The 20,708-nt window shown below is 38.2% G+C and overlaps 1 protein-coding gene across 3 annotated transcripts in view; it reads left to right on the top strand.

Moving 5' to 3' along the window:
- The window catches only part of LOC136380501 (zinc finger protein 599-like), a 49,074-nt gene that overhangs the window by 18,636 nt on the left and 9,730 nt on the right, over positions 1-20,708 (top strand). For 2 of the 3 annotated variants that reach the window (XR_010746956.1, XM_066348371.1), the window contains exon 3: positions 1,284-2,546. Coding sequence is in view for 2 of the 3 variants with exons in the window: in XM_066348371.1 (XP_066204468.1) it covers positions 1,284-2,542 (1,259 nt within the window). In the remaining variant the exon portion in view is untranslated. Of the gene's footprint in view, positions 1-1,283; positions 6,182-20,708 lie in introns of those variants that run through there. The other variant, XM_066348370.1, reaches the window with a different exon arrangement.

Here is a 20,708-nt window from a genome sequence, read left to right on the forward strand (position 1 = left end):
TGTTGATTTGATCATATAGATTTAGTTTTTAATCTTTCAATAGGGTCTGTTAAATTGACTTATTTTAAAATGTTAAACCAGCCTTTTATTCTTGCATTGACTCTCTGTTCTTTGTGGTATATTATCTTTCATATTTTGGATTCAGTTTGCTAATATGTCATATATTTTCATGTCTATGATCTTGAGATATTAATCTCTAGTAATAATATCATTTTTGGTTTTAGTATTAAGGTAATGAAGATCTCATAAAATGAGATGGAGAATATTTCATCCTCTTCTGTTTTCTGGAGGAGATTATATAGAATTGATATTTGGTATTATTTCTTCCTTAAATGTTCTGTAGAATTTAGCAGTAAACCATCTGTCCCTATATTTTGTCCCTTTACTCTTCCACTTAAGATCTAGAATTATCTTTGAGTTCTATGAAAAACCCTATTGTGAATTTATCTAGAGTTTATTGATTAATAGGTCCATTGAGGAAGAATAAACACCTTTATATTGTTAACATTTCCATTTTTATAAGCCTACAAGTAAGTAGTTATAATTTTCACTATCCAGATTGTATCTGTTTTGTCTTTTTACTTGGCTGTTCCTCTGGCAGAGCAGACAGTGTGTCCACTCAGACTGTGCTTACTTTTGCCACGTAAACCCTGTCTGGGCACAGCAATGACTGTGCTCACTGGCACCCACGTCAGAGTCCTGCTTGCCCTCTGCCTCTGTCTGCCTGCACCTCTATATCTCCAGCATCCTCTCATGTTCTGAGGTTCTCCAGGCATCCAGGTTTCACTCACATTCAAAATCAGCTTTGTTTCCTTTGCCTATAGCACCCCGTCCACTTCCTCTGGCAAGTAGTTTCTGCCTCTCTATTAGGAAACGACTCCTGGCACATCTCCTGTGAAACCTCTTTACCCATCTGGACTGGATTTGGTGCATCCTACTGGTGTTGTCGTAGCGCTGTGATGAGACATTCTCTCAGAGCCAGCGCACTGTATGTGATGTCATCATGTTACTGTCCACACTCCTTTACTTTGGAATATAAGGAGGATTCTCCCACCAGCTTCTCTATTCTCTGCCCAAGAATCCCCTCTTGAGTTTCCTTTTTTAAATGATAAGAGCCCAAAGAACAGAAAAGAACAAAATTTTAAACCTGGGTTTCAGATATGTGAAAACATCAGGCTGCCAAGCATTATTTTCATCATTTTTCCTCCAATAAAAGTGGTAATTTTGTTTCTTCTATGTTGGCATCATTAATAGGTCACTCTTGTGTCATCAATTTTTTTCAGGACCCAGAACAAAATCAAAGACTACAGATCCAAGCACTTCTCAGTCACTCTTGTCCAAGAGACCATCACTGCAGGTATGGCTCAGACAAACAGCTTTAGGAGGCTCCAGGACTGGAAGAACCAAAACTCAGGAAGGGCTATCAGAAACACCGGAAGGAATCTTAAGGCCAGTGACAGGCCCCCACATGGAGACTGGCCCTGGGAAGATGAACCCTAAATACAATAAGTCAGGGATGGATAACAGGCTACACTCAAGAGTGTTACAGGAACAACTCTCTCCAGCGTGTGTTCTCCATGAAAGTGATATACACAGACCAGTTAAACACCCCAGAAATCAAGTGGGGAAGACCCATTGTGAATATAGTGAATGTGGCAATATCAAGAATTGGGATCTTGCACATGACTGTGTTCATGCTAAAGCAAAGCCCTATGAGTGTGTACAGTGTAGGAAGACCTTCAGCTGTCCATCAGACCTCATGCAGCACCAGCAGATTCACACTGGAGAACAACATTTTGAGTGCAAAGAATGTGGGGAAACCTTTCACCACAGTTCTGCTCTCAGGCAACACATGAAGAATCACACAGAAGAGAAGCCCTATAAGTGCAGTAAATGTGCAAAGGCCTTCACCAAACATCATAATTTAATTAAGCATCGAAAGACCCACACTGGAGAAAAACCCTTTGTATGCAGAGACTGTGGGAAAGCCTTTTGCTACAGGTTTAATTTGAGTCAACACATGCAGATTCACACTGGAGTGAAACCCTATGAGTGCAGTGAATGTGGGAAAGCATTTTGTCGCAAGTCACACCTCACAGAGCACCAGCGGGTTCACACGGGAGAGAAGCCCTACGAATGCAGTAAATGTGGGAAGTCTTTCTCCTACCACTCTGGTTTTGCCCAACACAGTTGGATCCACACTGGCGAGAAACCTTTTAAGTGCAAAGAATGTGGGAAAAGCTTTTGTTCCCAGTTTAATTTGCGTCAACACCTGAAGGTTCACATTGGAGGGAAGCCCCATGAAAGCATTAAATGTGGAAAAGCCTTCAACCAGCACTCATCTTGTGTTCATTATATGAACCACACTGGTCAAAAACCCTTTAAATGCAAAGTCTGTGGGAAAGGCTTTTGCTACTATGGTAATTTTAGTCGACATATGGAAATTCACTCTGGAGAGAAGACCTATGAGTGTATTGAGTGTGGGAAAGCTTTCATTCTCAAGTCATACCTCATAAAGCACCAGCGGAGTCACATGAGATAAACCCGTAAGTATGGACTGGCTTTCACTTCGTACTCATCTCTATTCATTATAATAGGATCCTCACTGTAGGAAACGTTTTTTCCTCTTTCCCATGGTTACTCCTCTCATTCCTCTTCCTTGCACCTCTATGGCCTATTTTCTCTCACTTTTTTAAAATTCAATTTTAATCATTTTTTTAAAAAATTTACTTATTGATTAATTTTAGAGAGGGAGGGAAAGAGAAACATTGACTTGTTGTTCCACTTATTTATGCATTCCTTGATTGATTCTTGTATGTGCCCTGATCAGAGATTGAACCTACAACCTTGGCGTATCTGGACAACGCTCTAACCAACTGAGCTACCCAGCCAGGGCTTCCATAGCCTGTTTTCTCCAAGGCTGCTGGCTCCTGGCAGGGCTGTGAGATGCCTCCTGCTTAGTGGAGAGCTCTGGAGCCATAACACTCAGTGTTCAATCCCAACTCTGCAGGCCAGGAGCAATAATGCCCTGTGCAAGTTACTAAATCTCTGCCTACTTCAATTTCCTCATTGGTGAAATGGGTGATTTAGTAATATAGTACTTACTTCACAGGGCTGTTATGAGAGCAAATGGTTTCAGGTATGATAAAAATGAAAGCAGAATCCATTGCTCTTTGAGTGTGTGGATTGGCAGTTATGATCCCTGCTGATGTTGCTACTGTTGTCAATATTGTTGTTATCATCATCACTGTCATATCTGGACTCAAGACCTTTTGGATCAATTTTGTGAAGTTGTGTGGTTAAACAGCACAGATACCAGAGACAGTCCCTAATTCCCAACTTGGATCAGCTGTTGCCATTTTCTTCCATTTCAGAAAATTAGATTATTTCTTTGACCTTCTTTATTTTTATCTACAAATGATGCCTTTCAGGGAATCTACATCTTTTGGATGCCATTAGGAACATCTAGAATTAATCATTTTCTTCCGTTTTACTTATGATGTAAAAAGACTAAGACTTACACAGGGCCACATCAGCAAGGTAGTAGAATAGGAGGTTCCAGCCTTCATTTTCACAGAAACTTCGATTTGATAATGATCCACAAAAAAAAAAAAAAAAAGCCTCGAGAGCTCTGGTATCCAGGTAAGAGGTTTCATCACTCAGGTGGAGCATAGAAATGAGAAAAAATTCATCAAAGAGAATAGGATCAACAATTTCAGTTTACCTGCATCACCTCTACTTCCAGTCCATTTAGATGAACACAAAGAGCGGTTCTCTCCACTCAGGAACTCTCTCATGGGGAAGAGTGAAATGAGTGTTTGACTTTGCATGGTCCAGGTCCACCTCAGCAGACCTGGGTTCTGACAGTTTCCAGGGCTACTCCGGCCTCACCCACCTACCATCCTTGTGGCCTGCACCCATAGACCCAGGCTTAGTCCTTTTCCAGTGGACCTTGGGGCCAACGTATCTCCCTCACACTCAAGTTTCAGACCTACCTACCTGAGTTCCAGACTGGCTCCCACAATCTGCCTTCATGCCCATTCCCACAGACCCAGGTTCCAGGCTAGCTCCTGTAGAACCAATTTTCAGGCTAGCATGCATGAACACAAGCCAGAGGCCCATCTTAGTGGTTCCTGGTGCCAGGCTACCCTTCAATCCAGTTTTCAAGCTTACCTCTATTAGTTCATGCTCCAGGCCCACCTTATATGTCCAGGCCTGCCACATTGGTTCCTGGTTTTAGGCCACACCCTATGCATCCCAGCTCCAGGCCTGCTGCCAGAGGCTTAGACGTCAGGCCAAGGCCTGAAGATCCAGGCTTAACACCTATCTCAATAGATAAACTGTATGGCTGGGTCCTTGATTGGGCTAGTGCCAAGGTCTGTGGGTGAGTGGGCTGGTGCCAGGCTAAGCTCCTCCAAATCCCAGCACCAGACCTGTCCAGCCATTGACTCTGGTACCAGATTTTCCTGAGGAACCTGACAGCTGCCTCTCCCATAATGCCTGACTGGACTGACTAGTGAATAACTTTCCATGTCAAAGCCTTAAGACACCAATGCAAGGCTGCAGGAATTGCAAAGAATCAAGAAAACAGTGCCACCAAAGAAATAAAGTATCAGTAATACCCTAATAGTATGGAGATCTACAAATAGCCCGAGAAATAATTCAGAATAATTATCTTAAGGAAGCTCAGTGAGTTACAAGAGAACACAAAAAATCACTAAGCAAAGTCAAGATAACATACATGAACAAAACAAAATGTTGAACATGATAGAAATCAAAAAAGGAACCAAGTTATGGGGCTAAAGATCACAATGACATAGGAACTTCAGTACAGAGCTCCAAAAGCAAACTTGAGCAAGCGGAGGGAAGAATCAGCAATTCATAAACTGTTCTGCGAGTACACAGAGAAACAAAAAGAGGAAAGTGAAGAAAGTCTATGGGACTTACGGGACACTGATGTACACCCTGACATTTGGGGGGTTTTGTTTGTTTTATTGTAATGCAAGTGCCTGACTTTGCTTTGATTGCTGAGGCATCTATGTTAAAGAACTACCTTTAATAAATACAGCCACACAACTAGCTAAAGAGCCAGGCCACCTCCCTCCACTGAGATTCCTCTATTTTAGAGGTCTTGGTTGATTTTAATAACTGACCATTAAGTACCTGTTTGTTTTCTTTTCCAGCACTCTATATTTCCACACTTACATTTTAAATTCACCAATAAAGAATGAGCGTGTTAGAGGAAAAGGGTTAGGGGACTGGGTGAAAAAGGTAAAAAGATTAAGAAGTACAAATTGATAGTTACAGAGATATAAATTACAGCATAGGGGATGTAGTCAGTAATATAACTACACTGGGGCCAGGTAGGTACTTGAACTATCGGGGGCCACTGTAAAGTACAGAATTCTCTATCCACTATGCTGTACATCTGAAACTAATACAGAATAATACTGAATGTAAAGTATAATGGGAAAAAAATTAAAAGAAAAAGTATTTCAACTAATCTATGGTCTAAGAGCCAAACATAAAATTAAACTTCAAAAAGAGTAGCTCATGGAAAAGTGTAAATGCATTTATTGGTCTTGATGGCTGTGATGTGATTGAAATTTTATTTATGTGTAAATTACATTTCCACTGATAACAAAAATAATGAGTAGGGGTGACTTTCATCCCAGCATTTGCTGAAAACATCTTTGTTTATTAAAGGTGGTATAATTTAAAAATAATGTGTGAGCCTATGAAGCCCTAGGCCCTCACTCTTGAACCCAATAAAAGTAGAACCCTTGGCCAATGAGCTCTCTCCTCTCTCTCTTTCTTTCTGTAAACTTGCTGTGTGGCCTCAGGTGGGCTATGTGATTTCCAGGTCTTAGAAGTAATAAACCTATACCTTTTCAAAGTTTCCTGATGATCATCACTAAAGAGTTTCTTGCAATCATAATAAAAAGCACAAGGGCTAGTCCAAGTGTAACATTGGTTACTGATAGGCTGAGACCAGTAGAAAAGAGACATCATTAAGCAAGCCAGTATACAATCGGCCATCTGTATTCATGTTTCTGCCCCATTGGATTCAACAAACTACGGATCAAAAATATTTGGAAAAATGTCATGTTGCTGACATGTACTATGTAGTTAGGACTATGTACTATGTAGTTCAGTACAGTGGTTGCATCTGTACTGAACATGTGCACTTTTATTTTGTTCCTTAATATATGATAGTCTAACTTTTTATAACATATTGTATTAAATATTATAACTAATCTAGAGATGATTTTAAGTACAAAGAGGATGTACTTAGGTTCTATGCAAATTTTATATAAAAGGATTTGAGCACCCCTGGGTTTTTGGTATCTTCAAAAACTCTTGTAACTGATCCCCTGTAGCTATCAAGGAATAACTGTACATACTATAGAAGTTGAAGGAGGGGCAAGAAGCTTATTTATGTAAAAGAATATCTGAAAACTTTAAATCTGATGAGGAAGACATCCAAATTCAAGAAAAGGACATCCAAATTCGTGAAGCCCAAAACATACAGTTAAATGGAACCTAAAGAGGCATATACCTAAATACATTGTGATTAGATTGTCAAAACTCAAAGAATTTTGAAAGCAGTAAGTGAAAAGTAACAGGTAAAGACACATATAGAAAAATACAGGATAAAGTAAAACTGTAAGGATGATTAATAAATCATTTTTAACCCTAGTAGAAAAAAGATAAAAGTTAATAATTGTAACCACAAAATTTATTTAATAGGTACAAAATAGAAACAAATGAATTTTTATTTCAGTAATATAAAGTGTGTTGAGGGACTGAAATGTTTTTGTATGTGATTGGAATTATGTTGTAATTAGCTCATAATAGACTTATAAAACAGTAAGGGTCTTGTGGAAGCCTCATGGTAACCACAAAGAAAAAAATTATAGCAGAGACAAGAAAAATAAAGTATATTACTACTGAAAAATCAACTCACAAAGGAAAACTGGAACAGAAGAACTACAAATCAGACAGAAACAAATTAATACAATGGTGATGGTTAAAGCCCTTAACTATCAATAATGACTTTAAATGTAAATTGAGGGAGTGCTGTCAGCATCATGCTAAAGTGAGGTGATTCATTTGTATCTTCCCTTAAATCTACAACTAGTCAGACATTTATAACCCAACAAAGGTTCCTCTGCTCAACACAGTAGCATGCATAAGTCTACACATTGGTACATGTAAAGGTGGGCATATGGAAATAAATGCACAGGGGAGGCAGAATAGAGGGAAGGACAGGGGTGGCCCCTGCAGATGTGGTTCCCTGATTCATGTAGCCGAGCCTGAGGTCTGAGCCAGTAGTAGTGATGGAGGAGTTGGGGTATGGCTCCCACACTATAGTCAGGTGGAGATTAAAAGAGGCAGAGCGGCATCAGTGACTGAGAATCCAGGTCCCTCTCCTTCAGGACCTGGTAGCAATAGTGGAGCTACATCTATAGACTCCTGGCTATAAAACAGCAGCGCCAGCAGCCATAGGGGGTGAAGTAACAACCATGCTCTGGAACCTAGCCCCCAGCCACACCCATCCACCATGGTAGTGTAACCCTGAGACCTAGGGACCACAATGTAGCCAGGACACCCACCACCCTGGTCATCCAGGTGGCAACTTCTATAATTACAGTGATGTTCTCCCACTGTGACCCTGGAAGCAAAGTAGCACAGGTAAGAGAAAACAAAAACAGCTCTCACACCATGTACTGGAAAACAAAAGAAAGATCTCTAGTTATTAGCCTGCTGAATTGTTAAAATGGTACTTAAATAAGAAAGGTATTCACTACTTCAAGTGCACTAGCAGAAGAACAACCCATCAAGTATTATGAACAACCATGTTAACATGGTAACAGAAAGAAAATCACAGTTCTTCAAAAACCAAACTCAAACCTAAATGAGAATAGGAAAGAGCTGTCATGAAAATACTCAATGAGATACAAGAAAACTCAGAAAAGAAGTTCAGTGAGCTCAGTAATAATGAAGAGGAGTACTTCACCAAGGAGGTTAAAACTATAAAAAAGAGCCTGACAAGGCGGTGGCGCAGTGGATAGAGCATCAGACTGGGATGTGGAAGACCCAGGTTCGAGATCCTGAGGTCGCCAGCTTGAGCGCGGGTTCATCTGGCTTGAGCAAAAAGCTCACCAGTTTGGACCCAAGGTTGCTGGCTTGAGCAAGGAGTTACTCAGTTGACTGAAGACCCGTGGTCAAGGCACATATGAGAAAGCAATCAACTAAGGTGTTGCAACGCAAAACTAATGATTGATGCTCCTCATCTCTCTCTGTTCCTGTCTGTCTATCCCTCTCTCTGACTCTGTCTCTGAACAAAAAAAGAAAAAAAAAAAAAAACAGAAAAAAACTATAAGAAGTTAACTCCATTAACTATGGAGTTAATAAGATGAATAAAGTAGAAGCATGGGGAATAAAGAAGAGCATATGGAAGAGAGGATTAGTGAGCCCATGATAGAAATATAGAAGTGATTCAAGTGGAAAAGGAAAGAAATAGGATTTTTTTAAAAGGTAAGAACTCTGTGAGAACTATCTAACTTTATTTGAAGAAAGGGAAACAAAAGGATAATGGGTAACCCAGAAGAAAAGAGGGGAATGGGAACAGAGAGCCCATTCAAAGAAATAATTGATAGCAACTTTCCAAACCTAGGGAAGGAACTGCACTTTCTCATAAACTAACTGAATACCTAATTATCTCAACACAGACCTTCACCAAGAGACATTTTGCTAAAATTGTCAAATGTTAATGACCAAGAAAGAGTTCTCAAGGTAGCCAGGGGAAAAAGTAACAAAGGAATCCCAGCCAGTTATCAGATTACTACAGACCAAGAGAGAGTGGCATGATATATTTTAAATATTGAATATAAAAACCACCAGCCAAGAATAATATATCCAGGAAAGTTATCCTTTAGATGTGAAGTAGAATAAAGCAGTGGTCCCCAACTCCCGGGGCGGTGGACCAGTACTGGTCTGTGGGCCATTTGGTACCAGTCCACAGAGAAAGAATAAATAACATATTATTTCCGTTTTATTTATATTTAAGTCTGAATGATGCTTTATTTTTAAAAAATGACCAGATTCCCTCTGTTACATTCATCTAAGACTCACTCTTGATGCTTGTCTCGTAAGTTCGACAATTATATTTAAAAATACAGTTTTTACGCTGGTTGCATAATTTTATTTTGTGCATTTATCCATCCCACCCTAAAGGCTGGTCTGTGAAAATATTTTCTGACATTAAACCGGTCTGTGGCCCAAAAAATGTTGGGGACCACTGGAATAAAGGCTTTTCCAGACAAGCAAAAGCTAAGGGAATTTGCTCTCACAAGAGTGCGTTACAAGGAATGTTAAAAGAAGCTCTTTAACCTGAAGCAAAAAGACAAAAGTGCATAAAACTTTGAGTAAGCTTACAGACATACAGAAAACATTGAACTTTATTTTCCAAAACAAGGTGTTAAAAACTTCATTGTAATTAAAGATTATAGAGAGAAAAGCATTTAAAATAACTGTAGCCATTGCAATTTGGTAATGAATGCACAACATAAAAAGGGATAATTTGAAACAACCAAAATATTAAAAGGAAGAAGGAAAGGATGGAATCCACAATTTAATGAAGATGCTATGAGAATAAAAAGAAAACTTTTATCTATGAGACATTTTATACAAAACTCATGGTACCCACAAAAAAAAGTTCAGAGCTGAGACACGAAATATTAAAAAAATGGAGAAAAACTTTTTTTTTTTTTTAAATAAATTTTTATTAATGGTAATGGGATGACATTAATAAATCAGGGTACATATATTCAAAGAAAACATGTCTAGGTTATTTTGTCATTAAATTATGTTGCATACCCCTCACCCAAAGTCAGATTGTCCTCCGCCACCCTCTATCTAGTTCTCTGTGCCCCTCCCCCTCCCCCTAACTCTCTCCCTCCCTCCCTCCCATGTCCTCCCTCCCCCCACCCCTGGTAACCACCACACTCTTGTCCATGTCTCTTAGTCTCGTTTTTATGTTCCACCAGTGTATGGAATCATATAGTTCTTGTTTTTTTCTGATTTACTTATTTCACTCCGTATAATGTTATCAAGTTCCCACCATTTTGCTGTAAATGATCTGATGTCATCATTTCTTATGGCTGAGTAGTATTCCATAGTGTATATGTGCCACATCTTCTTTATCCAGTCAGCTATTGAAGGGCTTTTTGGTTGTTTCCATGTCTTGGCCACTGTGAACAGTGCTGCAATGAACATGGGGCTACATGTGTCTTCACATATCAATGTTTCTGAGGTTTTGGGGTATATACCCAGTAGAGGGATTGCTGGGTCATAAGGTAGTTCTATTTGCAGTTTTTTGAGGAACCACCATACTTTCTTCCATAATGGTTGTACTACTTTACAGTCCCACCAACAGTGAATGAGGGTTCCTTTTTCTCCACAGCCTCTCCAACATTTGCTATTACCCATCTTGTTGATAATAGCTAATCTAACTGGGGTGAGGTGGTATCTCATTGTAGTTTTGATTTGCATTTCTCTAATGAATCTGAGCATCTTTTCATATATTTGTTGGCCATTTGTATCTCTTCCTGGGAGAAGTGTCTGTTCATGTCCTCTTCCCATTTTTTTATTGGATTGTTTGTTTGTTTGTTGTTGAGTTTTATGAGTTCTTTGTAAATTTTGGATATTAGGCCCTTATCTGAGCTGTTGTTTGAAAATATCATTTCCCATTTAGTTGGCTGTCTGTTTATTTTGATATCAGTTTCTCTTGCTGAGCAAAAACTTTTTATTTTGATGTAGTGGAGAAAAACTTAATAGAAAACCACCAAACTAAAACAGTAGACAGAAACATAAATAAAATAACATAATAGAGATACAAAGCAATCAGAAAACAAAGGTTAAAATTACAGTAGGAAGTCCTCAGATATCGACAATCACCCTAAATGTAAATTGACTAAATTCACCAGTCAAAAGGCACACAGTAGCTGGGTAGATTTTAAAAAGTCTCAACTGTATGCTGCCTTCTGGAGAAACATCTCAACTTTAAAGATAAACATAGACTCTTAAGTGAAAGGGTAGAAATGATACATAAGCAAATGGTATCCAGATAAAAGTGTGTATAGACATTCTTATAGCAGACAAAATAGATTTCAAGACAAAAAACATAGCAAGAGACAAATATGGACATTTTATAATAAAAAGGACAGTCCACCAAGAAGACATGAAATTTATTCATATATATATATACATATATACATATATGTTAATAGTATATATGCTAAGTAAAATAAGTCAGATGGGAAAGGACAAAAACATTATTTTACTTGTGGAATATAAAACAAAAATGAGATAACTAAATAAAAATCACTTGTAGATACAACAGAATGGTGGTTATGAGAGCAGAAGGGATTTTAGAAGGTAAAATGGGCAAGGGGGTAAATGCACTGCTCACAAAAATTAGGGGATATTTTATTGCTTTATATTTATTTTAAAATGTCCCCTAATTTTTGTTAGCAGTATATATGGGAACAAGTGAAAATTAGATTTTGGTAGTGAGCACACAATAGAGTATACAGATATCAAATTGATGTACATCTGAAATTTATTATTAACCATTATCAATAAAAAATAAAATTTTAAAGTGCAGTACTATAAAATGAACTACAAAGCATAATTAAAAGATATTAAATATCGCCTGACTGGGCGGTGGCGCAGTGGATAGAGTGTCGGACTGGGATGCGGAAGACCCTGGTTCGAGACCCCCAAGGTCTCCAGCTTGAGCGAGGGCTCATCTGGTTTGAGCAAAAGCTCACCAGCTTGAGCCCAAGGTCACTGACTCGAGCAAGGGGTTACTTGGTCTGCTGAAGGCCCGCGGTCAAGGCACGTATGAGAAAGCAATCAATGAACAATTAAGGTGTTGCAACGCACAACGAAAAATTAATGATTGATGCTTCTCTCTCCCTTTCTGTCTGTCTGTCCCTGTCTATCCCTCTCTCTGACTCTCTCTCTGTCTCTGCAAAAAATAAAAATAAATGAAAAAGATATTAAATATCTTCATAAATGGAAAAACATTTAGTTTTATAGATCAGAACATGTAATGTGATCAATAATCCCAAAGTGATCTATAGAGTCAATGCAATATCTAACAAAATCCCAGCTGATGACTTTGGAGAAATTGGTTAATTCTAAAAATTAATATAGAAACTTAAAGCATTCAGGATACTCAAAACAATCTTGAAAAAGAACAATGTAAAGAAATCATACTTCCTCATTCCAAAACTTAATATAGGGAATCCTTGGGCTATGACACAATTCCGTTCCTATACAGTGACATAACCCAAATTTTGGTCAAAACACACCCTAGCCTAAGTCACTTACCTACCCTAACACAGTTGTAAAATCATAATCTAGAACATAAAAACAGAACTAAGCCACAGAAAAGGAAAAGGGCATAAATATATTGTACTGCATTGTATGTGTTACTGCGTATTCTTCCACTGCATAACCAAACTAGTTTTGCCCCATAGTTTGTAAGTATGATGCTAATGGCATAAGCTGAAGCACATCTCAATTTTTTTGTTTTTATGGGAGCAAGTGTTGTAAATTCAAAATGTTGTATTTTGAGACTGTTGTTATCTGAGGACCCCCTGTACAAAGCATCAGTTACCAAGACAATGTGGTACTGGAACAAGGACAGAAATATGAACCAGTAAAATAGAGAGCCCTAAAGTAAATCTTCACATGTATGGTCAATTAATATTTGACAAAAATGCTAAAACTATTCAATAGGGAAAGAACAGTCTTTTCAACAAAATAGTGCTGGGGCAAATGGTAATGGGACAACATGAAAAGAATGAAGTTGGACCCATACTTTATACCACATTCAAATATGAACTCGAAATCCATTAAATACCTATATGTAAGTACTAAAACAATAAAAACCTTAGAAGAAAACAGGAAAACTTTATTTATTTTTGCAACAGAGACAGACAGAGAGAGGGACAGGTAAGGACAGACAGGAAGGGAGAGAGATGAGAAGCATCAAGTCTTCATTGTGGCACCTTAGTTGTTTATTGATTACTTTCTCATATGTGCCTTGAGTGGGGGGCTACAGCAGAGTGAGTGACCTTTTGCTCAAGCCAGTGACCTTGGGCTCAAGCCAGCAACTGTGGCGTCACGTCTATGATCCCACATTCAAGCCCACGACCCCACACTCAAGCTGATGAGCCCAGGCTCACGCCGGATGAACCTGTGCTCAAGTTGGCAACCTCTGGGTTTTGTTTTTGTTTTGTTTTTGTATTTTTCTGAAGTTGGAAACAGGGAGGCAGTCAGACAGACTCCTGCATGCGCCCGACCGGGATCCACCCGGCATGCCCACCAGGGAGCAATGCTCTGCCCATCTGGGGCGTTGCTCTGTTGCAACCAGAGCCATTCTAGCACCTGAGGCAGAGGCCATGGAACCATCCTCAGCGCCCAGGCCAACTTTGCTCCAATGGAGCCTTGGCTGCAGAGGGGAAGAGAGAAATAGAAAGGAGAGGGGGAGGGGTGAAGAAGCAGATGGGCACTTCTCCTGTGTGCCCCGGCCAGGAATCGAACCCGGGACTCCTGCACACCAGGCCGATGCTCTACCACTGAGCCAACTGGCCAGGGCCAACCTCTGGGTTTTGAACCTCGGTCCTCTGCATCCCAGTTTGATGCTTTATCCACTGCGCCACCACCTGGTCACACAGGAAAACTTTTGACATCAGATTTGGAAAAGGATTTTTAGAAATGATGCAAAAAAACCCCACAGGAAACAAAAGAATAATTTGAACTACATCAAAGTTAGACACTTTGTGCTGTAGAAAACAAGGTCAAGACAATAAAAAGAATAGAATGGGAGAAAATACTTGTAAATTCTATACATGTCTAGTATTCAGACTATTTCACCTCTTACAACTGAACAATAAAAAGACAAGCAAAAAACTCCAATAGACATTTTCCCAAAGAAGATATACAAAAGGCCAATAGTCACATGAAAAAATGCTAGAGGATGATGTCAGAGTAATGGTGGCTGAGAGATACCCTTGAGTTCTCCTCTTGAAATTTTAACAAATTGACTATCTATAATGTTGCAGAGGAACTCCAGCTGGGCTCACAGTCTTGCCTGAAATATCTGCACACTGAATGGATTAAAGGTGGGAAGGGTTGAGAAGGGAGGGCAGAAGATAAGAAGCACTCACAGTAGGCTTGGGAGAGAGAGAGGCATGACTATCCAGGTGTTTGTGTGCCAGGGCTCCAGAGAGTAAGGAAGCCAAGACTGGGTTTTTGTCTGCTAGGGCTCTGGAGAGGGGAGAAGCCCAGAATGACTGGGTCTCCTTCTGCTGGGAAGAGTAGTGAGATTGAGCAGAGAAGGAGATACTAAACTGAAGCAATGGCAGAACGAGGGATCACAGACAGTGTTCCTGTGGTCTACCTGCAGGTTGCACTAGTCACAAAGACTGAAAACACTGATAGATAATTTAATGAGCTCAGAAAACAAACTAATGAACAAAATGAGTACATCAAGTTGATTGAAACTTTAGAAACAGAGACGAAGAACTCAATATATGAAATGAGAAATGAAGTAGCAAGTTTAGCTAATAGAAAAGGCCAGATAGAGAACAGAATCAGTGATATTGAAGAGAGGCAACTAGAGAGAAGTCTACAGAGAGAAGGGAAGAGAAACTCACAAATTTAAAAAATAATAGAGCTCTACGAGAGTTGTCCAACTTCATCAGAAAAAGCAATATAAGAATAATGGGTATATCAGAAGAAGAAGAGAGGGAGAAGAGAATGGAGAGCCTATTCAAACAAATATGTGATGAGAACTTCCCAAGCCTATGGAAAGAGATTCTCAAATCCAACAAGCAAATAAAATGCCAAGTAACCTCAACCCAAATAGACCTCCAAGGCACATTGTAATAAATTTGTCAAAAATCAATGACAGAGTGCCTAAGGCAATGTAGGGAAAAGAAGAACAGAACATATAAAGGAAGGACCATCAGGTTATCATCAGAATCATCAGACATCTTCATGTATATGTACCAAATCAGGGGGCACCAAAATATATAAGATATCTACTAACTGATCTAAAAATAGAAACCAACAAAAATACAATCATACTTGGAGATCTCAGTACACAATTGATGGTTCTAGATCAGTCATCCAAACAGAAAATCAATAAATATCAGCCTTAAATGAAACACTAGAACAAATGGATATAATAGACATCTAGAGGACATTTCATCCCAGAATGTCAGAGTATACATTTTCTCCAGTGTACATGGAACATCCTCAAGGAGAGAGCATATGTTGGGCTGCAAAACTAACATCAACACATTCAGAAAAATTGAAATTATACCAAGCATATTTTCTGACCATAGGCTATGAAACTAAATTCAACTACAAAAATGAACTAAACAAACCCACAAAAATGTGGAAATTAAACAACATACTTCTAGAAAATGACTGGGTCAAAGAAGAAATAAAAGCATAGATCAAAAGATATATACAAACAAACAAAAATGACAGGATGACCTATCAGAATCACTGGGATGCAGCAAAAGCAGTAATAAGGGGGAAGTTCATATCATTACAGGCTTATATAAAAAAACTATAGAGAGGCCCTGGCCGGTTGGCTCAGCGGTAGAGTGTCGGTCTGGCGTGCAGGGGACCTGGGTTCGATTCTCGGCCAGGGCACATAGGAGAAGCGCCCATTTGCTTCTCCACCCCTCCCCCTCCTTCCTCTCTGTCTCTCTCTTCCCCTCCTGCAGCGAGGCTCCATTGGAGCAAAGATGGCCCGGGCGCTGGGGATGGCTCCTTGGCCTCTGCCCCAGGTGCTAGAGTGGCTCTGGTCGTGGCAGAGCGACACCCCGGAGGGGCAGAGCATCGCCCCCTGGTGGGCAGAGCATCGCCCCTGGTGGGCGTGCCGGGTGGATCCCGGTCAGGCGCATGTGGGAGTCTGTTTGACTGTCTCTCCCCGTTTCCAGCTTCAGAAAAATACAAAAAAACAACAACAAAAAAAACCTGTAGAGAGCCCAAGTAAACAACATCACATCTTAAGGAACTAGAAAAAGAAGAACAAAGGCAACCCAAAATCAGCAGAAGAAAGGAAATAATAAAAATTAGAGCAGAAATAAATGAAATAGAGAACATAAAAACTATAGAAAAAATTAATACAACAAAGATCTGGTTCTTTGAAAAGATCAACAAAATTGACAACCCCCTGGCAAGACTCACTAAGGAAAAAAGAGAAAGGACTCAAACAAAATTTGAAATGAAAGAGAAGAAATTACCATAGATATACAAAGGATTATTGTAGAATACTATGAAAAACTATATGCCATCAAAATCAACAATCTAGAAGAAATGGATAAATTTTTAGAACTATATGATCTTCCTAGACTGAATCATGAAGAAATGGAAAGCCTAAATAGACCCATAAGCAGGGATGAAATAGAAACAACTAGCAAAAAACCTACTCAAAAATAAAAGTCCAGGGCCAGATGGCTACACTAATGAATTCTACCAGATATTCAAAGAAGATTTGCTTCCTATCCTTCTCAAAGTCTTCCAAAAAATTGAAGAAGAAGCAGTACTTCCAAACACATTTTATGAAGCCAACATAACCATCATACCAAAACCTGGCAAGGACAATAAAAAAAAAACACTACAGACCAATATCTTTAATGAATACAGATGCTAAAATACTAAACAAAATACTAGCAAATTAAATACAACAACACATTAAAAAAATAATACATCACAATCAAGTGGTATTCATTCCAGAAGCACAAGGATAGTTCAACATATGTAAAACAATTAACATAATACACCATATTAACAAAACAAAGAATAAAAACCATAAGATCCTGTCAATAGATGCAGAAAAGGCATTCAATAAAATACAACATCCTTTTATGTTTAAAATAAAATGGATATAGAAGGAAAATATCTTAACATAATAAAGGTCATAGTGACAAACCATCAGCTAACATCATACTAAATGGTGAAAACTTTCCCTCTAAAATCAGGAACAAGACAAGGCTGCCCACTCTCTCCACTCCTATTCAACATAGTGCTAGAAGTTCTAGCCTGAGGAATTAGACAAGAGAAAGAAATAAAAGGCATATTGGGAAAGAAGAAGTAAAGGTTTCACTTTTTGCAGATGACATGATCTTGTATATAGAAAACCCCAAAGACTCCACAGAAAGACTATTAGAAACAATAAACCAATATAGTAAGGTAACAGGATACAAAATTAATATACAGAAGTCTATTGCTTTCATATATACCAACAATGAAACTTCAGAAAATGAACTAAAAAAAAATACCTTTTACAGTTGCAACAACAAAAAAATAAAATACCTAGGAATAAACATAACAAAGAATATAAAGCACCTATATAATGAAAAGTACAGAACATTATTAAAGGAAATTGAAAAAGACTCAATGAAATGGAAAAATATCCCATGTTCTTGGATAGAAAGAATAAATATAGTTAATATGGCCATATTATCCAAAGCAATATACAAATTTAATGCAATTCCCATCAAAATTCCAATGTCATTTTTTAAAGAAGTGGAACAAAAAATCATCAGGTTTGTATGAAAACATAAAAACCCCCAAATAACCAAAGTAATCCTGAGAAAGAAAAACAAAACAAACAAACAAAAAGACGAAGCTGGAGGTATTATAATACCTGGCTTCAAGTTATACTACTGAGCCACTATAATCAAAACAGTGTGGTATTGGCAGAAAAATAGACACACAGACTAATGGAACAGAATTGAGAGCCCAGAAATAAAACCAAATATATATAGACAAATCATCTTTGATAAATGAGTCAAAAACACACAATGAAGGAAAAGCCTCTTCAATAAACGGTGATGGAAAAAATGGAAAGCCACATGCAAAAGAATGAAACTTGACTACAGTTTGTTCCCTTGCATAAAAATTAATTCAAAATGGATCAAAGACCTAAATATAAGATCTGAAACAATAAATTACATAAAAGAAAACATAGAAGAAACATAGGTCCTAAACTCATGAACCTTGCCCATAGAGAACATTTTATGAATTTGACCCCAAAGGCAAGGGAAGTAAAGGCAAAGATAAATCAATGGGACTTTAGCAAACTAAGAATCTTCTGCACAGCAAAAGAAACTGACAACAAAACAAACAGCCAACTAAATGGGAGATAATATTTGCAAACAACAGCTCAAATAGGGGTTAATATCCAAAATATATAAAGAACTCACAAAACTCAGCAACAAACAAGCAAGTAATCCAATAAAAAATGGGGAGAGGACATGAACAGACACTCCTCCCAAGAAGAAATACAAATGGCCAATAGATATATGAAAAGATGCTCATCTTCACTAGCAATTAGAGAAATGCAAATCAAAACTACAATGAGATACCACCTCACACCTGTTAGACTAGCTATTATCAACAAGACAGGTAATAAGGAATCCTCATTCACTGTTGGTGGGAATGTAAATTAGTACAACCACTGTGGAAGAAAGTATGGTGGTTCCTAAAAAAGTTGAGACTAGACCTACCATATGGCCCAGCAATCCCTCTACTGGGTATATACCACCAAAACTCAAAAACATTGGTATGAAAGACACATGTGCCCCCATGTTCATCACAGCATTATTCACAGTGGCCAAGACATGGAAACAACCAAAGTGCCCTTCAATAGAGGATTGGATAAAGAAGATGTGGTACATATATACTATGGAATACTACTCAGCCATAAGAAATGACAACATAGGATCATTTACAACAACATGGGTATACTTTGATAACATACTAAATGAAATTAGTAAATCAGAAAAAGCTAAGAACTATATGATTTCATACATAGGTGGGACACAAAATTGAGACTCATGGACATAGATAAGAGTGCAGTGGTTACCAGGGGGAGGGGGGAGAGGGGAAGAAGAGGAAAGGGTGTAAAGAGGGACAAATATAAGGTGATGGAGGATGATTTGACTTTGGGTGATGAGTATTCAGCATAATCAACTGTCCAAATGATGTGGAGATGGTTTCTCAAAATCTATGTACTCTAGTTAACCGATGTCACCCTGTTAAACTTAATGTCTAAATAAAAAAAAAATTCCCATTCAATTTTCATTTATTTAAATTCTGTGTCTGACATGAAGATTGTAGAGGTTTGTTTTTTTTTAATATTCATTAATTCAACAAATATTAGTTAGGGCCTATTCTGTGCCTTGCAATGTTTTAGCACTGGGGCTGGAGATTTAAATTCAGAACTTGTAGATAAAGTGAAAAAAACTGGATGATATCATTAAGAAAATGAGTATATATATAAAAAAAGGATGCAAATAAAATTATCTCTGGTATAAGACACAAGTAACCATAAAAGAAGCTGACAAGGAGCCTGCGGTCAAGTAGAAGAAAAACTAAGAGACTATAATATCATGAAAGTCAAACTAAGAAAAAGAGAGAGAGAGAGAGATTAGTTGTTACAAATAAATAATTAACCAGACACTATGGCAATTAAATCATTAATCCACATTCATTCATAGGGAAAGGTCTGGCAAATCCATCCTGATCTTTAAATATTTGGCTGTTTTTCTCAATACCATTTCAAAAAATAATCCATTCTTTCCCCATGACTCAATAGCTGTTATTACATCTTAAACTATCTTTGAGTCTATTTGTGTGTTTTCCCTCCTGTCACAATGACCATATGTCTATTCCTCTACTAAAACTCTTTATTAGTTGTAGACTTATAACTATGTTATAACATATGATGAAAAAGATCCTGCTCATAGTTTTTGTTTTTCTAAATTTGTTGGTTAATTTCAAGCATTTAGTCTTTTGACTTTAAGTCAATCTTCATTAGGACAAAGATTAATTCAGATGTATTTGGGAATAGTTGCTATTTCTTTTTTATATAGAAATTTGAATTTTTTTAATTGATTTTTAGATAGAGGAGAGAGAGAGAGAGAGATAAAAAGAGGGGGAAGAAGTGGGAAGCATCAACTCGTAGTAGCTGCTCCTTGTACGTGCCTTGACCAGGCAAGCCCAGGGTTTCAAACCAGCAACCTCAGCATTCCAGGTCGATCCTTTATCCACTGCGCCACTGCAGGTCAGGCAATAGTTGCTATTTCTATAATGTTGATTTATTTTATCCAAGAGAATAATTTAGCCCTTTATCCATTCAAATTTTATTTTTTACTTCTCAATAAAATTTTAGAACTTTTTAATACAACTTGAACACTTAAATATTAGGTCTGACAGAGTGTCCAGGACTTAGTAGATGCAAAATTAAGGTGTAGAATAAGCAAACAGGTCAACTCAAATGCTTAAATTCAGCCAGCAGGTTGGAGAAGAGCAAGGACTCAAGCTTCAGGCCTCTTAGCCCCAACTCCCAAGTTCAGCTCCCTGCATGTTACCTTATTGTGTCTACCTGTCGCAGGAAGATAGGGATGTTACTGGTTATGCCATTTTTCTTTTCTGGGCCATCTTTCCTGCAGCCCAACAGTGCTCTAATCTTTAAGAAATAGAGGCAAAAATCTAGTCCCTGCCTTGTAGCTTCACAAGATGCTTACTGGTAATACAATTACCCATTTGATGCTTTTCTAAGTAACCTCAGAGGGTTCATGACACTTGCCCCAGGGGACACATCC

Source organism: Saccopteryx leptura, chromosome 9 (assembly GCF_036850995.1).
Source record: "Saccopteryx leptura isolate mSacLep1 chromosome 9, mSacLep1_pri_phased_curated, whole genome shotgun sequence".
In the NCBI taxonomy this organism is placed as follows: Eukaryota; Metazoa; Chordata; class Mammalia; order Chiroptera; family Emballonuridae; genus Saccopteryx; species Saccopteryx leptura.